Source organism: Apodemus sylvaticus, chromosome 3, assembly GCF_947179515.1.
Source record: "Apodemus sylvaticus chromosome 3, mApoSyl1.1, whole genome shotgun sequence".
In the NCBI taxonomy this organism is placed as follows: Eukaryota; Metazoa; Chordata; class Mammalia; order Rodentia; family Muridae; genus Apodemus; species Apodemus sylvaticus.
The window spans coordinates 20,284,475-20,301,693 of record NC_067474.1 but is presented as its reverse complement, the minus strand read 5'-3'; the positions used below and the strand labels follow the sequence as shown (position 1 = coordinate 20,301,693).

Genomic DNA, 17,219 nt, shown 5'->3' with positions numbered 1-17,219 from the left:
TTTAATTAGCAGATCACCACAGAGAACAAAGACAAGAAAGCACAGATGGAAAATTCCACAGGAACATCACAGTTGCACTTTCCTCTATCCTTGAAGGGGCATGCCTGTGGCACAGACCATTGCCCTCTCCTCTCAGTGTATCAGAGGTCAGAGTTACTCTTAGACACAGGGCTGTTGGCAGGATCTCCCTTAGGGCCACACTTCTGGAATCAGCACACACTGACTGGGACTCAGAAAATATCTCATGCTGTTAGTTCCCTGGGGAGGAGTTCCTTGTGTGTTTCCAGCCATTACCAAGGACAGCCACTGAGCACTTGACTTTCACTATGCAACACACGCAGCTAGCGCTGGAACAGAACCAAGATGCCATTCCCAGAATCTCTTCTCCTTTTCAAACTCAATAAAGTTACAAATATTTGCTATTACTGATATTAGTTCTTGGTATCATTCTGGATCTCTGTTTAGAAACATAAATGCACTCAGTGTCCAGAGATGACTATTTTCTTACTAACTTATTACTTGGCCTTTCAGAGCTACTCTTATGTAAGGTACCGCCATGAGATCTAGGGATCTAGTAGACCAAAGTCCTTGTCCTTTCTGAGATGCTTGGGAATGAGAAGTGCTAGCAGAGGAGAAGCCTCGTTCCACGACTAGAAGCAGCTCCTGAAACCAGGGTAAGGGAACTATGGAGACAGGGATGTCACACCGAGGCACAGGAGGCGGCTTCTCTGGACAAACTGCATTTATTAAGCTAAGATCACGACAAGCTATACAATACAGTGACATTAACTATAACATGGTAGTAGAGAATACTGATCTCAGTAAGGCCTCAATAAGAACCCACACATCTCTAAGATATGTCTCTTTATCAAAAAGGAGTGGCATACATGCTTAATATTACAGAATACAAAGAAAGAAAGTTTGAATTGCTATAAAGTACCTATGTGTACAATATTTCAAACATTTCCATATAAATATTTATGTTTTAAGGGGGCATTCCCAGACTCATTATTATGCATGTTTATAAACATAAAACATGGTATTTGCATACAGCTTTATTACATGAATAAAAAGAAACACCTCATGCCTTGAAATGTTGAACTTAACATTATATACAACAACTACAGAAAACAAGAACATTTAAGACATTACTTCTCTTACAGATTTAAACCTCAGTACAAATTCCAGGATACTGAAAGGAGTTTTGTCCATTTGTTCTCAACTATGCTCACAATCTAATTTTCAAGTCTACCATTTCCTAAAAGTATGCACTATTTATATTTGTCACTTTTAAATTAACACAAATTGGTGCATAACACTAAAAATGAGTGATCACCCTAAAATAAAAGCAGCAAAGTTAGCAAGGAATTAAGACTTTGTTATAGAGGTAAAAATCAAAATAAAATGGGGAAGATTTTAAAAATGAAAACCACATAAAGGGACCCTTTATAACTGTGTTCTGAAAGACACATTCAAATAAATATACACTGTGTAGAGGAGAGAACAAAGTCAGAGGCACAAAGTAAAAAGGGCGTTTAAGTCTTTTGGAATGTTCCAGTACTCAGACACAGGACCAAACTAATGCAGACTGCAGAGGGAAGACAGGACAGCAAAGACAGGGGCAGTCACCCCTCCCCCACTTTAGTCTTTTGGCCCCCCTTTCTTGGGTGTTGCAAATTAGACAATATCCTAATTTGTCAACAGAAAAAGGGTTGTGTTGCTAATTTTGTACAAGGCTGCTAAGTACACCCTACTGTGTTAACTAGACATTTATTTGGTCCTGCAACAAAAAACAATACCAGTGGAGACTCACTGACTTCCTTTCTTGCTGTCTTTCCTTTAAGGAGCTTTCACTGAGATCAACTGCAGCATTCCAGGGAACTCTTAAGGTAGGTGCGGGTTAAAGTCTGAGTCTGCTTCCCATACAAACATTTTAACTAAAGGAAAAGGGACCATCAAGTCCAAACCTTCTAAAGAGCATCCCCAGGGCCCCCAAATCCTGGCAATGTGGTCTTTAAGAGGCAAAACTGTTAAGTTACATGGTAATAGCTGTAAGCCACAGAGGTCATTGTTCTGGACTTTGTAAACACACATACACACATACACACACATATGCATGCATGCACGCACGCACACACACACACACACACACGCACGCACACGCATACACACAAAACTTACATATGCATCAGGACTTCTTTTACAAACTCTTTAATTGAAATTAAAGATATTTCATGGTATAAAAATTTCCTTAGTTTTTGGCAATATTGGCCAAATACATATTATCAACATGGATACAAAATTTTAAGGGGAAACTGAATGTGCCTTATAATATACTTTATGCCAGTGTTTTCAGAACTACACAGGGGCAAACAGTCAAAAAAGTACCTGAATCTATTTGTGTGGTAGAACAGAAATAGTAAAGGCAAACTCAGCCATATAAATTGAGTCATATGAAAACACTCAAGTTTAAAGTAACCCAGTCAACCACTTAAGCCAAACCTACACAATGTGCGTAATTTGAGAATCATATTCAAAGAGTTTCAATGAAATCATTATTTGTAAGCAGATACTACAAACTTTTTATTACATAATCATTTGAAAGAACTGTCCTCATTTCTAACTGATCATTGTGGCCACCTTGCTTTGTGATAGTGATAAATTTTAAAAGTTACACTGACAAGAGTGCAAGTGGATTATCAATAAAACCTGTACTGGAGTCGCTGTGAAGCACTAGTCATCTGTGTGGGCATTAGGTTCTCTGTCCCAGTGCACACGTCTGTCTTTTGGAAGACGAATCATGCACAAAAACAGCAGCCATCCCTTTTGTCTATGCATTTGTAGGCATTCCATATGAATGATGAAGATGCTACAAGAAAAATTCAAATTATGTTACAAGGTTTAGATATTTTTTTTCCCATTTTTAAAATAGGTAATGGCCATTTGTTTACAATGATTAAGGTATTATTTCTTAAAATTTTTTTGTACATGTATGTTGGGGAGGAGGCAAACCCATGAGTATGTATGCCCATACGTGTGCCTAGCGCTCTGAAGCTCACCACGTTTTCCTGATTGTCCTTTATTGAAGAAGACCCTCTTGCGGAATCTGGAACTATCCCATCTAAAAGGTCTAGCTAGCCCCCTGGTTCCAGATATCACTACTTCTGTTTGCGATCCTGAGACTACAGGTGGCCACCATACCTGGGATTTCCGAGGATTCTGGGCATGCAGTCTCTGTTCCTCATTGCTGTTCTATGTATTGATTCTATCTCTCTAGCCCTAATTTTGCTCCATCGGAAATGATGTGTTTTCCCTTTTTTATTTTTTTAAGGCAGCTTTATACTTTAGCCTAGGCTGGCCTCCAGGTCACAGCGGTCTTTCCTTAGTGGTAGGATAAGGTGTGTGTGCCCACTTTAGTGGCTGGCTTTAGCAGTCTTTTGAACTGTAACTGTTACCCACGTTATACTTAGCACAGGAAAGGGAAGAGGGCAGAGCCTGTGCAGGGAGGGAAAAGATTCTGAAGTCTTTGTTTTCTGTATGACTGAGAAAAATTCTCCACAGAGATCTTGTTGCAACAGATCCAAGTATTCAAAATCTTAGCTTTCAGATGACATGGGACTTAATCCTAGCACTCAGGAGGTAGAAGCAGGCATATCTGAGTTTGAGGTCAGCATGGTCCACCTAATGAATCCCAGACCAGTCAGGGCCAATAGCAAGACCTTGTTTCAAAGACCACAAAACAAACATCCCAACTCATTTCCTTGCAATAACCAGAGAACCCTAGGTCCTCTCCGGCACATTCTGGCTAATCAGGAGGGAGTGGGTCTGCTGCTGGGACAATCCAAAAAGGTAGATGTGGCTTTGGATTCTATGCAGTCTCAGTGTGCAGCTGGACAGACAAATACAAAGCATAATTTGTATATGATGAGCTTAAGACTCAGCTGAATTTTCAAGTAAACGTTAACTTGTGTTCTCTTTGCTGGTTGTAATAGAGTTTGATAATAGAAACTGTGTAGAGAGATGATTTATAGAGAGAAAGCAGGGCTTGGGGGAATACTTAGTCTAAACTAAGTATTTAAAAAAAGATATTAAAAAATGACAGCACTGTCAGGAAAAGCTGATGTATAGAAAGAAATGAGAAATTAGAGAATGTGGGGGGAGGGGCGGAGCAAATGGCTCACAGCTAAAGTGCTTGACTTGCTGGGTGGGTCAGATGGTTGGCTACAATTCCAGCACTCAGAAGGTAGAGACAGGGAATCCCTAGGGAGGCCAGCTAGCCAGCCGAGGTGCAACGGTGAGAGACCCTGCCTGAATAAGGTGGAAAGAGACCGAGGAAGATTTCCAACATCATCTTCAGGCTTCACACACACACACACACACACACACACACACACACACAACCTCTAACAAAAAGATTTGCATATTCAGTCAGACAATGGGCCCTCAGAGGAGATTATGTATATGACACTTTCTCTTTTCTCTGAAAAAGTAAAAATTAGAGTAGAGATTCTTTTCTGTTACACAGAACGATGCTTGGAAGGGTGTCCTATTTAATGGACCTAATCTTCATGGCACACAGGAAATCCTGAAGTTTCTTGACAGACCTTTGCTATTTTAGCATGAAGAATACACGGTAAAATAGGATAAGGAAGAACCAAGCTGTGTGGCTTCTGTGAAAGGAAGATGACAGGGACAATCAAGACTCAGAGGACTGAGCTTTGCAGCTACACGTTAACCTTGGGCCGTAGCTGGTGAATGGTGTGTCTGGCTGATTCCACATGTTGATACCAGTGATTCCACCCTCCACTGCTTTGCATCCCTTTATAGGGCAATGTTTGTAGCATATTTTATAATTTTTCTGCCATTTACTTGTGAGCAGACAATTAGCGTTTACTGCCATGGATAGAAAGGAAACCCTACTTAATTTAGATAATCTTAATGAGCAGACTTCTGAGTCAATAAAATCCAGGTAAGATTTGGAGCCTGAATCAATGTAATAGTCTGGGACACCTGAGCACCTATGAATGGGGTGAGTTTGTTTGGCAAGTGACTCTCAGAGATCGTGTGGACTGGGGTCAGAACCATAAGAACACGTGACTGAAACAGAGAACAACTATGAAGAATGATTAAGGTTCCTATAAAGGTCACACTGGGCAGTGACAATGGATTGACTGTGCTCCTATCTCATCGTTGCCCGGAGCATGAATCACAGGTCAGAGACACAGTGCTGGCTGTTAGGTGACGGGAGCACCGTAGGGAAGGGGCGCAGTGGCCGCTGGAGCTGAGCACCACGGAGGGTTCTCCAGAGCCCACATGCAGTCCCACCAACACCTAGATCCTAGCAGAGAAGGTGTGTTCATTTTCAATTACATACTTCCAATAAACCTATGCTATTTTAGTCACAAATTCTGTATTTTCTTATGTCAACAACAGAGAAATGGTGACCAGGGATAGAATGGAGCCCAGGGGCAAACAAGCGTTTCTGTCATGCTGGTATTTCCTGAGCTACCCAAGAAATGCCTGGACTAGGGAAACACAAACTTCTTGCTGGTAATTTTTACCTCAGTCTCTCAGACTGAGTCCATACACTGAGGAATGTATCATGTGTTGGGCACCTCCGACAGCGTCTGTATGTGTAATAGAGTCCCTATAAAACTGCTGAATGAATGAGTGAATGACTGTGACCCACACAGGCTCTGGGAGGGACTATAATTTCTTGATGCTAAAGTGCTGTTTATCACATCTTGTCAAGAGCTAATGACTTTTATATCTATTAAAGTTCAGTTTATGACAGTTGGAATTCTCTAAAACACAAGGTTAAAATATATTTTGTGGTACTAACATAGTTTAAACAACATGTAAAAAGTATATGCAAAATTTTAACTGTTGTATGAACAAACAATTTCAAACTCAGAGGAGACAACTATGGCATATATTACAGAAAAAGGATCCTTTCTGGCTACTGGTCATTGCTACACTAAGAAACTTGAGTGCAAATTTTATCAAATACATTTACCAAAAAGGGGTTCTGTTCATTTCATCTGAAAATGTTATTACAATAGCACTGAGCATGTAATAAGTTGATCATTTACAAATTATCAATATAAGCCAGCCCTACAACGAAGAAATCAAACATCAAGATCTACCTTTAGTCTAAATTTATCTAGACAAAGACTGAAAGACAGAATAACAGCAAAACCAGAATTTATCTGAATAATAAAATAATTTGGTTGTCTTATGCTGGATATTTTACCAATATGCACACCATGACTTCTTTCTACAAGCTATTACATGGGTTGGAGCAATATTATTTTAGCTGCTGGAGTATCACAGTGTTAAGAATATCCGCTTCTTGTAGTGTCACACTTTCATCTGTTAGCTCTTTACTTGGAAATGAAGTCACAAGAATAAAGTCAGTAGTTGCAAATTCAGGACGTGATTGTACTATAAATTCTCGTACATCCAGAATCCTGAAGAAATAAGTAAAAATGGCTTATTGTAGAAAAGGGACATTTTTAGTGAAAAACATTCTCACATTTAAATATGCATTATTTTGATAGGAAAGGTCATCAGATTTTAAAAGAAAAATGACTTTGGAGTATACACCTATAATGAAACAAAACAATTTTAAGTGAATTATGTATATAATATAGTGCTAAAAATATTGCTATATTAAAAGAGTAAGAACTGTTAGCAGCCTAAGTGTCTAGGTCATCTGTGGATGCTGGGCAGTCTAACACTATCAAAAGGATGTTACATGCACCCACCGACACATACGAAAGATGTGTGATACAAATCTTTAATTCCACCTCTTGGAAGAGTAAGTCAAGATCACTGATGCTGAGGCTAGCCTAGGCTGCAGTCACACAGTGAAATCCTATCATTAAAAATAGTAACAAAAAAGAATTTTAAAATCACTCTCACATATATCTAGCAACTTAACTAAGACCATAAATGCACATTAGGGTCTTATAATCAGCGGAAAACAAAAGTACTCTTACGTACAGGGAAATATTTATATTCAAATGAGTATCAAAGAGACAATCAATCAGCCTATTAGAGGTTCTGCATCAACAAAATAAACTACTTAGGCCATGCCTTTACATTATGAAGTTGCTATACAGAAAGATCTGATTAGCATCTCCTTTTGAGATAACATCTTATCGTGTAGTTCAGACTGACTTCCAACTTGTATTGTTTTGAGTTTCCACGTGACAGGATGACAGGTGAGTACAGTCATGCCTAGCCGACAATGACCAACATTTTAACTGGGAAAGTCCTGACAGGATCTTACCTTAAATCTGAGTGCACTTGACAAAGTTTTAGTCACAATGCTCTTACCTTGGAATTCTCTGAACTTGGACGAATGGGATAACTTATAAAGATTATGGCCATCTATTTCACTTACTGTAGGTATTTTCGATCCTTTTAAATATTCTTCTGTCAAAAACTTACTTAAAAAGTGTAATACCTTCATCTATTCAGTACGCTTTGTGCAGCGTCCTGTGGATGAGAGAGTGTAAGAACCCAAAGACCCCCAGCCAGCCGGGTGGCTCACCGGTGTGTGCTGTTGAACCTCTGTATGAGACGACTTCCGTCTGCCAACCTGATCTGAATTTTTGTAGTGGGCATTGAGTCATCAATAAGAACAGCTGCATTCAGTATTGATTTATGCTCTTCTTCTGGGGAGGAAGGAGTACTGACGATTTCAGGTGTAAGGCTAAAAAAGAAGAGTTTAAGAATCTGAGCAAACTGAGTAGGTAGGCCACAGGAGACCCTCAAGGTAGCAAAGTCTCAGCTCTCCAGTCAACTGTGTGGTGCTCCCTCAGAGGACTTCCAAACAAGCAAGACACCGCTTCCTCCCAACTTACTCTACTTCTTTGGCTTCTTTAATTATATTAAAATTCGTCTGGAGCCTATGATTCCTACTTAATAATCCCAGATCTCTTAGAAGACTAGCTGCATTTCTTGACTTCATCTCTGAGTTTTCCTCACATTGTTTACCATACAGCTTGGAGAGAAATCAGAAATCAGAGAATTGATAGTGGCATGCCCAGGAGCATATAGAACGCAGATTTCAAATACCAAGTATCATCTTAATGGTTTTTACATCTTTGTTTATTCTCTCAAATACTAAGATTTCAGGGTCCCCCATGTATTTTACTTTATCCAGCTCCTGCTATGAGCACCAGGCATTGACTCTTACTCTTATTCAAAGTTTCTCCCGCACTATTATCTGATAGTAAAGTTAGCTTTACTGCCGACACCTGCCCCCCCACTTCACACGTCCAGATTTAGAACCAACTTGAGAAAAACATGATAAAAATAAACAAAAGGAGAAAACAGCAAATTATGAAATACTTAAGGAATTTTTTCCTCAAGTTCCAAACTGAAGACCTAAGCAGTTACACTGTCATGCTACTGCCCAGGGGAGAGACAGATGGAGGCCAGAAAAGAGGTACAAGATGACAGAGGATGCCTTTCTCACCACTAACCATGCACACACACCATCATCACCACCACTGCACGATCATCTCCCTCCCTTGTCCTGTGTGACCCTGGCAAGTCAGTCTTCGACACTGGCCCGGGTCCGTCTGGTGAGAGACAACTGTTCTGTTGTACAGATTAACTTCACGAGGCACAAAGGCACTTCAAGGCAGGTTTCTACTGTACCTAAAGGTGGAATCTACTGAGATGAGAAAGCTGAGGTAGCTCCTTCCTGACATAAAGCTAGGTTGTAATGCTGTTTCCATCATCTAAAAGTTTTGCTTGGAAAAAAATTTTGGGCAGGCAAGCTTTTTCTAAAACAAAAGTGAAGTACAAAGTGGGGGAAAAATCTAGGTAGAAAACATCTGGATGTGTCTCCTTTTAAGAAGCAGGTGTGTGAAAATGAATTAGTTACAAACTGAAATGGATGGATTTTTAGAATAGGTAGGGCACCATGTCAGTGGAAAGTGCCAAGTCAGAGGTAGACCAGAACTCTGTTTAATGCCAAGTTCAGTACTGGTAAGCAGGTATTGAGGTTACATCTCTAAATTCAGTGTTCATTTTCAGAGCCACTTTTCTTTGCTATTGAAGGCTTTTGAGGCAGTGACTCATTCTGTAGCTCAGGATGGCCTTGAACTGATCCTTCTGCTCGAGCCTCATTACTGCAGGGATTACACATGTGCACAGCAAACTTAACCCTTATTCAACCACCACACCACAGCGGCAGTGACTTTAAAAAATTTGTTTTTGCCGACTTTTAGGTGTATGCACTCTGAGCATGCTTTGTGCCTGCGAAGCCACGGAAGCCATGAGTTCTTTTGAATTTGGATTTATAGATGGTTGTCATCTGACCTACATGGTGCTGAGAAACAAACAAGGTCTTTGGTTAAAAACAGTGCATTCTCTTTACACTGAGTCATCTCTGCAGTCCTACAGTGACGTTTTCATATACAGTTTTTGTTTTAAGGTTAATTAAACACACACACACACACACACACCCCAGAAAAAACAGCCTGAAACTGGAGAACAAATGGGATTAGTGGAGGGGGGCAGTGTGTGCAGGGGGATATGGTCAAAGCATTATGCATCATACTGCAATTCTACATAACAAACAAAACTGAACCAGAGAACATGGCACAGCAGTGAAAAGCACACGCCCAGCGTGCGTGCGTGGTGGAACCTAGTTCTAAAAATTCTCTAGCTCAATCATACCTTGGGCAAATTACTATTATTTCAAAATCGAGTAGTAAGTATGCACACATTAAATTTAAATTTTAATGAATTTAAAAATTTGCTTTTACTCATATGTATGTGTGCCTATATTGCTATGTGTGCACATGTGCAGATGCCCATGGATGCCTGGAACTGGAGTTACAGGGAGTTGTGAGCTGCATGGCATGGGTGTGGGGAACCAAAGTCAGGCCCTCTGTGAGAGCAGTGTGTTTAAAGAGCTGTTATCAAGAGAGTTTAAAGCATGTGAGGAGTGCCGACCTCTGGGGACTTGCCACTACTATTATGCAAGCTGTGCACCCACTTACAGCAGGAAGGTTATCGTAACTCAGACTGCAGTTTTTACTTGATAAGCCATTTTGATTTCTTATTCTCCAAGAAATGTGATTTGGAGCAAAGCAGTGTTTCCTCACTGGAAGAGTTTTACCTTCCGAGTTTCTGTCCCTCTCCACTAAAAGCCTTGAATCGCAGTCTGGGTTTGATGTACTCCTGGTCTTGGTGATCCTCCATATCCAGGTTCACTTGGCTGCCATGGACCAGTCGCTGAAGCTCCGGGGGAATCTCTCTGAAAAGGAGGGAAGGAAGGCTTTAGTTAAGACTGTTAAAAATTATACTAGTCCACTGAGGTAAGTGTAATTAAATCATGAGCTACATGCTAATATAAAATTTTCATAGTGATTTTGGGGTTCACATAGATTTCATCACGCTGTTCAAGTTTTGAGAATTTATTTGTATGAGTATTTTCTCTGTTTGTCTGCATACCACGCGCATACCTGGTGCCCCTGCAGGATAAAGCTCCTGGGACTGGAATTATGGAGTGCTATAGAGTACCATGTGAATGCCAGGAAGGAATTGGATTTCGTGATGGTGGCTGCATACACACACGGTACTTCTTTCCTCCTGGTGCCCCTCTCCCAACACACTCCTCCATGCCCTTCTCGTCTAACTGCCATAGACAGCCTCCCTTCTCTCATCTCACAGGTACTGATTAAGCTCTCTTCCTACTTTAATATCTCTTCTTCCCTTTTCACAATCCCCTTTCTAGATTCTATATACTCACATATAAACATAAAACTCATATATGAGTATTATCTACTCATATATATACAATCTTAAATCTAGATGATGAATGTGAGAGAAAACACACGGTATGTGAGCCTGGCTGGCATTGCCTAACAGTTCACAGAATTGGGTTATGTGTACTTACATTTCCTTAATATACCCATCTGTTAATGAACACTTAGGTGGGTCCAATCTCTGGGCTATTATGAACGGTATACCAATAAACAAGGATGTTCAAGTATTTCTATGCTATGTTGCCTTAGAGTTCTTTAGAAAAACATGCAGCTATATAGATTCACATGCCCACCAACTGTGGGTAAGCAAGTGTTCTTCATTTTCTACATCTTTGCATTCATGACAGTGAAAAGGTTCTGCACTAAAAAGTCATCTTGTCTTATACAAGGACTTGGGGTACATAGAATCTCCATAGTTGGCTGCAGATATTTATTTCTACCTCCATCCTAGAGGGAGCTACAAACTGGTAACGGTAGTTTTGACTATGAAGTAACAGGTAAACATCACTATGCTTCAGTGTCAAGATCAGAGACTGTGGAATGCACGGCTATGGAAGATGGTCTTATCCACTGAGGACATTATCACAGCTACACCAGTCAGCATGTGCCGGAGAGTCACACTGGGAATGACTCTCCTCCTCAGAACATCTGAGCCTGTCTATTCTGTCATACAAATAAGCAGAAAACACTAAGCACTTTTGGAGGTTTCATTTTATTTTTTAATACTTTGCAATTCCAGGAATATATTTACTATTTAATCTACCAAGTCTTAGAATGAATACCACTAACAGTAATTAAACTGACAATTCCACACACTTCATTATGGCAATTTTCTGCTTGTTACATTAACACCAAAAGTGCTAGATTGATGAATCAAGCATATATATGTTAGAATATGAATTTATATTAAAGAAATAATGTCTATTATAAATAGGGCTGCTATGAACATAGTGGAGCATGTACCCTTATTACCTGCTGGGGAATCCTCTGGGTATATGCCCAGGAGTGGTATAGCAGGATCCTCCAGAAGTGACATGCCCAGTTTTCTGAGGAACCACCAGACTGATTTCCAGAGTGGTTGTACCAATTTGCAACCCCACCAGCAGTGGAGGAGTGTTCCTCTTTTTCCACATCCTCGCCAACACCTGCTGTCTCCTGAATTTTTAATCTTAGCCATTCTGACTGGTGTAAGGTGAAATCTCAGGGTTGTTTTGATTTGCATTTCCCTAATGATAGCCAGAAGCTGGAAAAAACCCAGGTATCCCTCAATGGAAGAATGGATGCAAAAAATGTGGTATATATACACAATGGAGTACTATTCAGCCATTAGAAACAATGAATTCATGAAATTCTTAGACAAATGGATGGAGTTGGAGAACATCATACTAAGTGAGGTAACCCAGTCTCAAAAGATGAATCATGGTATGCACTCACTAATAAGTGGATATTAGCCTAGAAAATTGGAATACCCACAACATAATCCACACATCAAATGAGGTACAAGAAGAAAGGAGGAGTGGCCCCTGGTTCTGGAAAGACTCAGTGTAGCAGTATAGGGCAAAACCAGAACAGGGAAGTGGGAAGGGGTGGATGGGAGAACTGGGGGAGGGAAGGGGGCTTATGTGACTTTTGGGGAGTGGGGGGGCCTGGAAAGGGGAAATCATTTGAAATGTAAATAAAAAATATATCGAATAAAAAAAGAAATAAAAAAAAACAAGAAATAATGTAAATATCACTGACAGACATTTTTAATTTGTAAAGTTATTTCTCTATATTTAATATACCTAAGGTAGGATATATCAACTTTTGGAGAAATGATGTGTATAAGCAGATTATACTATCTAACAATTGCTCTTGAAGACCAGTAAAGAAAGTATATCAGAGAAAAACTCAAACTGATATTCTTCCCAGAAAGGAGACTTTGCTCACTGTTTGGACTTGATGATATTGTGTAAGACCAATGAATGTCCTACTTGCCTGAAAATTAACTCTAGCAAATAATTAACTTTGTCTTCTATCACTTTGAAGCTAGATCATGAATTTGAACAATGTTGGTTTTCATATATTACTCAAATATTTCCATTGCCCTGTTATTCTTAGTTTTCAACTGTATAGCACTGTCTTAACTGCAAGATCCAAGTAGCCACCAATGACTTCAGCACTCCACTGATGGCACTTCATGCCTTTCTTTTTTTTTTTTTTATTCGATATAATTTATTTACATTTCAAATGATTTCCCCTTTTCTAGCCCTTCACTCCCCGAAAGTCCCGTAAGCCCCCTTCTCTTCCCCTGTCCTCCCTCCCACCCCTTCCCACTTCCCTGTTCTGGTTTTGCCGAATACTGTTTCACTGAGTCTTTCCAGAACCAGGGGCCACTCCTCCTTTCTTCTTGTATCTCATTTGATGTGTGGATTATGTTTTGAGTATTCCAGTTTTCTAGGTTAATAACCACTTATTAGTGAGTGCCATGCCTTTCTTTGGTATCCTTATAGTATTTATGAAAATTCAAGTGAAAAACTAAATTTACACACTAACTCACTTTCTACAATGTCTTTCTTGCAGAGTTCCTTTGTTTCAAAGGATTTTTTCCCCAGCCCATTTTAGCCACTCTCCTTGGGCACAATTCATTAAAGGGGCTCTCCCTTCAGTTTCTTTATGAAATGCTGGAGCCTTGGTTTGGGCTGAAAGAGATAAGGAGGTAAGGAATAAAGGGTGTAGTACCCTCAGGAAGACCCCACACGCTAACCTGACACCTGTGAGAAGAGAAGGCCTAGAGAGCAACAACAAATCAAAGCTTATGCCAATTCAATTCCAGGAGGGGCTATGGTTCTATCCCAAGCAGGCAGAATTTGAGAGCTCTGACCACAGGGTTCTGGGTTTAGAGTAAAAAGGATACAGGAATAAAAGGGTTAAGAGAAGCTGCTGAGGACAGATGAATGGAAGGGGATTCCCTGAATGGAGACCCAGAGAGACTATGTGAGACTGAAATGATGCTTGGATTATTTTGGAGAACTCACTATGTTGGAGATGGCAGAACCATAGAATATCTGTCAAAGAGTATTATCTATACAGGGGGAGGAACCCAGGAGGAGGGAGGGAAGGAGGAAGGACGGGAGGCTGAGAAAGTGCTGTAGTCAACAAAGCTGGAAGGAGATGGACTTCTAAAGAGCCATCCAAGCCATCTGATCTCAGACATAGGATTTGGAGTTTGCCCTGCTGGGTTCTCGTCTTGTTTTGGTTCGGTACTTCCTCACTGTGTTCTGATTCCTCCTTTTTAAAATGGTGACCTGTGTCCTGTACCATTGTAGGTGTGAAGTATATAATTTGCTTTTTCCTTTTGAGTTTACAGAGTTATAATTAAGAGATTTCCTTGAGTCTCAGAAGAAACTTGAGTCTTTGAAACAGTGCTGAGACTGCTAAAGACTATGGGGGCTTCTAGTTGTACTAAATGTAGTTTGCATTATTATAAGGCTACAAGTCTATGAGAGGCAGGGATTAGAATTGGGTGGTTTTGAGTAGGAATAGCTTCCACTGGCTCATGGATTAGAATACTTGATCACCGTCCACAGTGGTGGAATTACTTGGGAAGGATAGGATGCCTGGCTTTGGAGCAGGTATGTCACTGGGGGTGGGCCTTGAGGTTTTATAGCCCACACTACTTCTAGTTGGCTCTGTCTCTTTCTGATTCATGCCTGTTGCTCAGATGTAAGCTCTCAGCTGACTGAGTGCTATGCCTACCTGCCTACAGCCATAATCATCATGGCCCCACTCTCTGAAACTGTATGCCTCCATTAAATGCTTTTTTTAAAATAAATTATCTTAGTCATGGTGTGTTGTCATGGTACTCTGTCAACGGGAAGCAGGGTGGAAGCTTAATAGCTAGCTAGCTAGCTAGGTCGGCATTCAATTTAGTGACTTATTATATTAAGATATTTCTTGGAGGGGGCTGGAGAGAGAGCTCAGCGCTTAAGAGCACTAACATCTCTTCCAGAGGTTCTGAGTTCAACTCCCAGCAGCCACATGGTGGCTCACAACTATCTGTAATGGGATCTGATGCCTTCTTCTGGTATATCTAAAGAGAGCAACAATGTACTCACACACACAAAATAAATCTTTTTAAATTTAAAGATATTTCTTGGAGCAAAGCCTATAGAGTCATCATAGTTAAAAGAGATTCAATTATGTAATGTCCCTTCTCCACAAAGATCCATCTCCCCCAATCACTTACGTAATATGTCATAGTAATTAATTCTTGAAAGCTAGTAGCACATACAGAACAGTTTAAGAAAAGGAACAGTGCCAGGGAGACAAGCTATTTTTTCAAACAGTTGCCACCCAAGCATGGCAGCGTGAGCTGAACATCTAGGAGGTAGATAAGAAGGCTGGATGTGGGGGTGTGTGCTGTGGGGTCACAGGCCCTGCAGCCCAGGGACCAGCCAGCCGGCCTATCTGGCGAATTCTCAGCAAATGAGAAAACCACTGAGGTTGACCTATGATCCTCACATGCGCTTGTCCACATCTACAGGCTCAGGAACATACATGCACAGACTCAAAATAGTTCCATTCAGTGTGATCAACAGAACATAAATAATTCATCTTACCCTCTCTTAACAGATTCCAAAAACTGAGCATTTGTTGGGTCATTGTAAGGTCTCAATTCTCCATCATCTAAACTGAAACCATTGCTCCACAGCTTCAGTAAAATCTGAACCTTTGGAGATAAAAAAAAAAAAATCATCTGCAAATAATTTTAAGTTTCAAATGGTATTTCCCAAATTACTATCTGATTAATTTATCTTAAAATGTGGAGATATTTGTTTTACTCAAAGCTAACCATGTGTGTTGATGTGTTTACTTAGTAGGTTTATTTTTAGCTGCAAATGTCAAAGTCTCACAGGTGGAGCCTGGCTTCTGTGCAATCACTCAGAGGTCACCAAGGAAACAAACAGTGAGAAGACAGACTCTGCCTGGCACTTGGGACTCAGACCCCTTACCCACACCCAAACTCTCCTCAGTTCCACAGCTTCAACATCCAGGTCAAGGCGCAAGGCAGACCTTTTAAGAATCTAAAAAAAATATTATTTTAACATTCCAAAGTCAACAGAAATAATGCTTTCATGTTTCTTAAAATTGAATTAATTTTGTATTATGAAGGTATACAACTTTCAAGAAAAATTACAAGAATTATGTATTCCTTCCACAAACAGTTATACATCTCTAAATGTAAGACATAGCAGATAGAAACACTGAAGTTGGAAGCACACAGGTTCTTTAATCCATAAGCGAGACTATATTTATAGTGTGTCAACTATTAATTCAGAAAGGGGGGAAAAGTGCTAACTAGAAGCAAATGCTTAAACATTCTAGTTACTGTACCTACATCTTGCAGCTGATTTTCTCCATAGATATACTCTGATCGCTTGTAGAAGGAATTACCCAATCTGTATCCTCCACCTGTAAATGACTAAACACATGATAAATGGGTATAAATGGGTTAAGAGTTCTCTGTGGCTTACACTCAAAATGTTCTTCTTATACTTGATATAAGACAAATAACAATTGGCCAGATTCATATTGACTAGGAAAATATAATAGAATGAAAACCTTGAGTTATAAAGAAATATGAGGAATTAAACGGCTTTTCATAAAAATGTCAGTAACTCAAAATATGAAATAACTTAGTTTGATTGCCAGAAGCCACATGGTAGAAGTAGAGAACTGACTCTTGCAAGTTGTCCTCTGTCTGCCACATGTGGGTTGTGGATACATGCATACATGAAACATATATGCAATTAAATAATTGTTACAACAAAGAATTCTATATGTATTTAATAGGCTTTTAACATTTTTTAATTTTTTAATTAAATTATAAATTATATCACTTCCCCTGCAGTCCCTCCCACATACCCCCATTTCTCACATTGGTAGCCATTTTTATTATTGTTATATGCACACATTGTTACATATGTGTAGGCAAATACATACATACATGTGTGTGTATACACACACACACACACACACACAATGTTTTTGTTGGTGGTATGCATTTGGTATCAAGGCTAATCTCTGTATTAGACAACCAATAAAGGGCTCATCCCCGAGAGCGGTTACTTTCCTTCTCCCCGCAGTCACTCACTCGCTCCTGTAGTTCTTAGGAGTATGACCCACGACGGAAGCTGCCCTGGCTCCAGCCCTGTTTAAGCAGCTATTTGTAGGAGAGCCTGTTTCACGGCAGACTTCCTGGTGTTGAACCCCTCTTCCTTGATAGTCCCTGGGCCACAGGTGCTGGAGCTGCGATGCAGATGTTGGGGCTGTGCTGCCCACAACATACTGATCTCAGCATTGGCGCCCATTTGTTTTCTGTGATGGCCTCTATTTTAAGCTGATTTTTCAGCTACAGTAAGTTGGCTGTGGTCACAATTTAAT

General features: G+C 40.1%; 1 protein-coding gene across 1 annotated transcript in view; it reads right to left on the bottom strand.

The window, feature by feature from the left end:
• Window positions 1–724: 724 nt before the first annotated feature.
• The window catches only part of Ubxn2b (UBX domain protein 2B), a 28,352-nt gene continuing 11,857 nt past the window's right edge, over window positions 725–17,219 (bottom strand). Inside the window, exons 4-8 of the mRNA XM_052176035.1 lie at window positions 16,174–16,257; window positions 15,395–15,504; window positions 10,145–10,282; window positions 7,559–7,720; window positions 725–6,470 (exon numbers count right to left, since the gene is read on the bottom strand). Coding sequence (XP_052031995.1) covers window positions 6,308–6,470; window positions 7,559–7,720; window positions 10,145–10,282; window positions 15,395–15,504; window positions 16,174–16,257 — 657 coding nt within the window. The 3' untranslated portion in view covers window positions 725–6,307. The remainder of the gene's footprint in view (window positions 6,471–7,558; window positions 7,721–10,144; window positions 10,283–15,394; window positions 15,505–16,173; window positions 16,258–17,219) is intronic.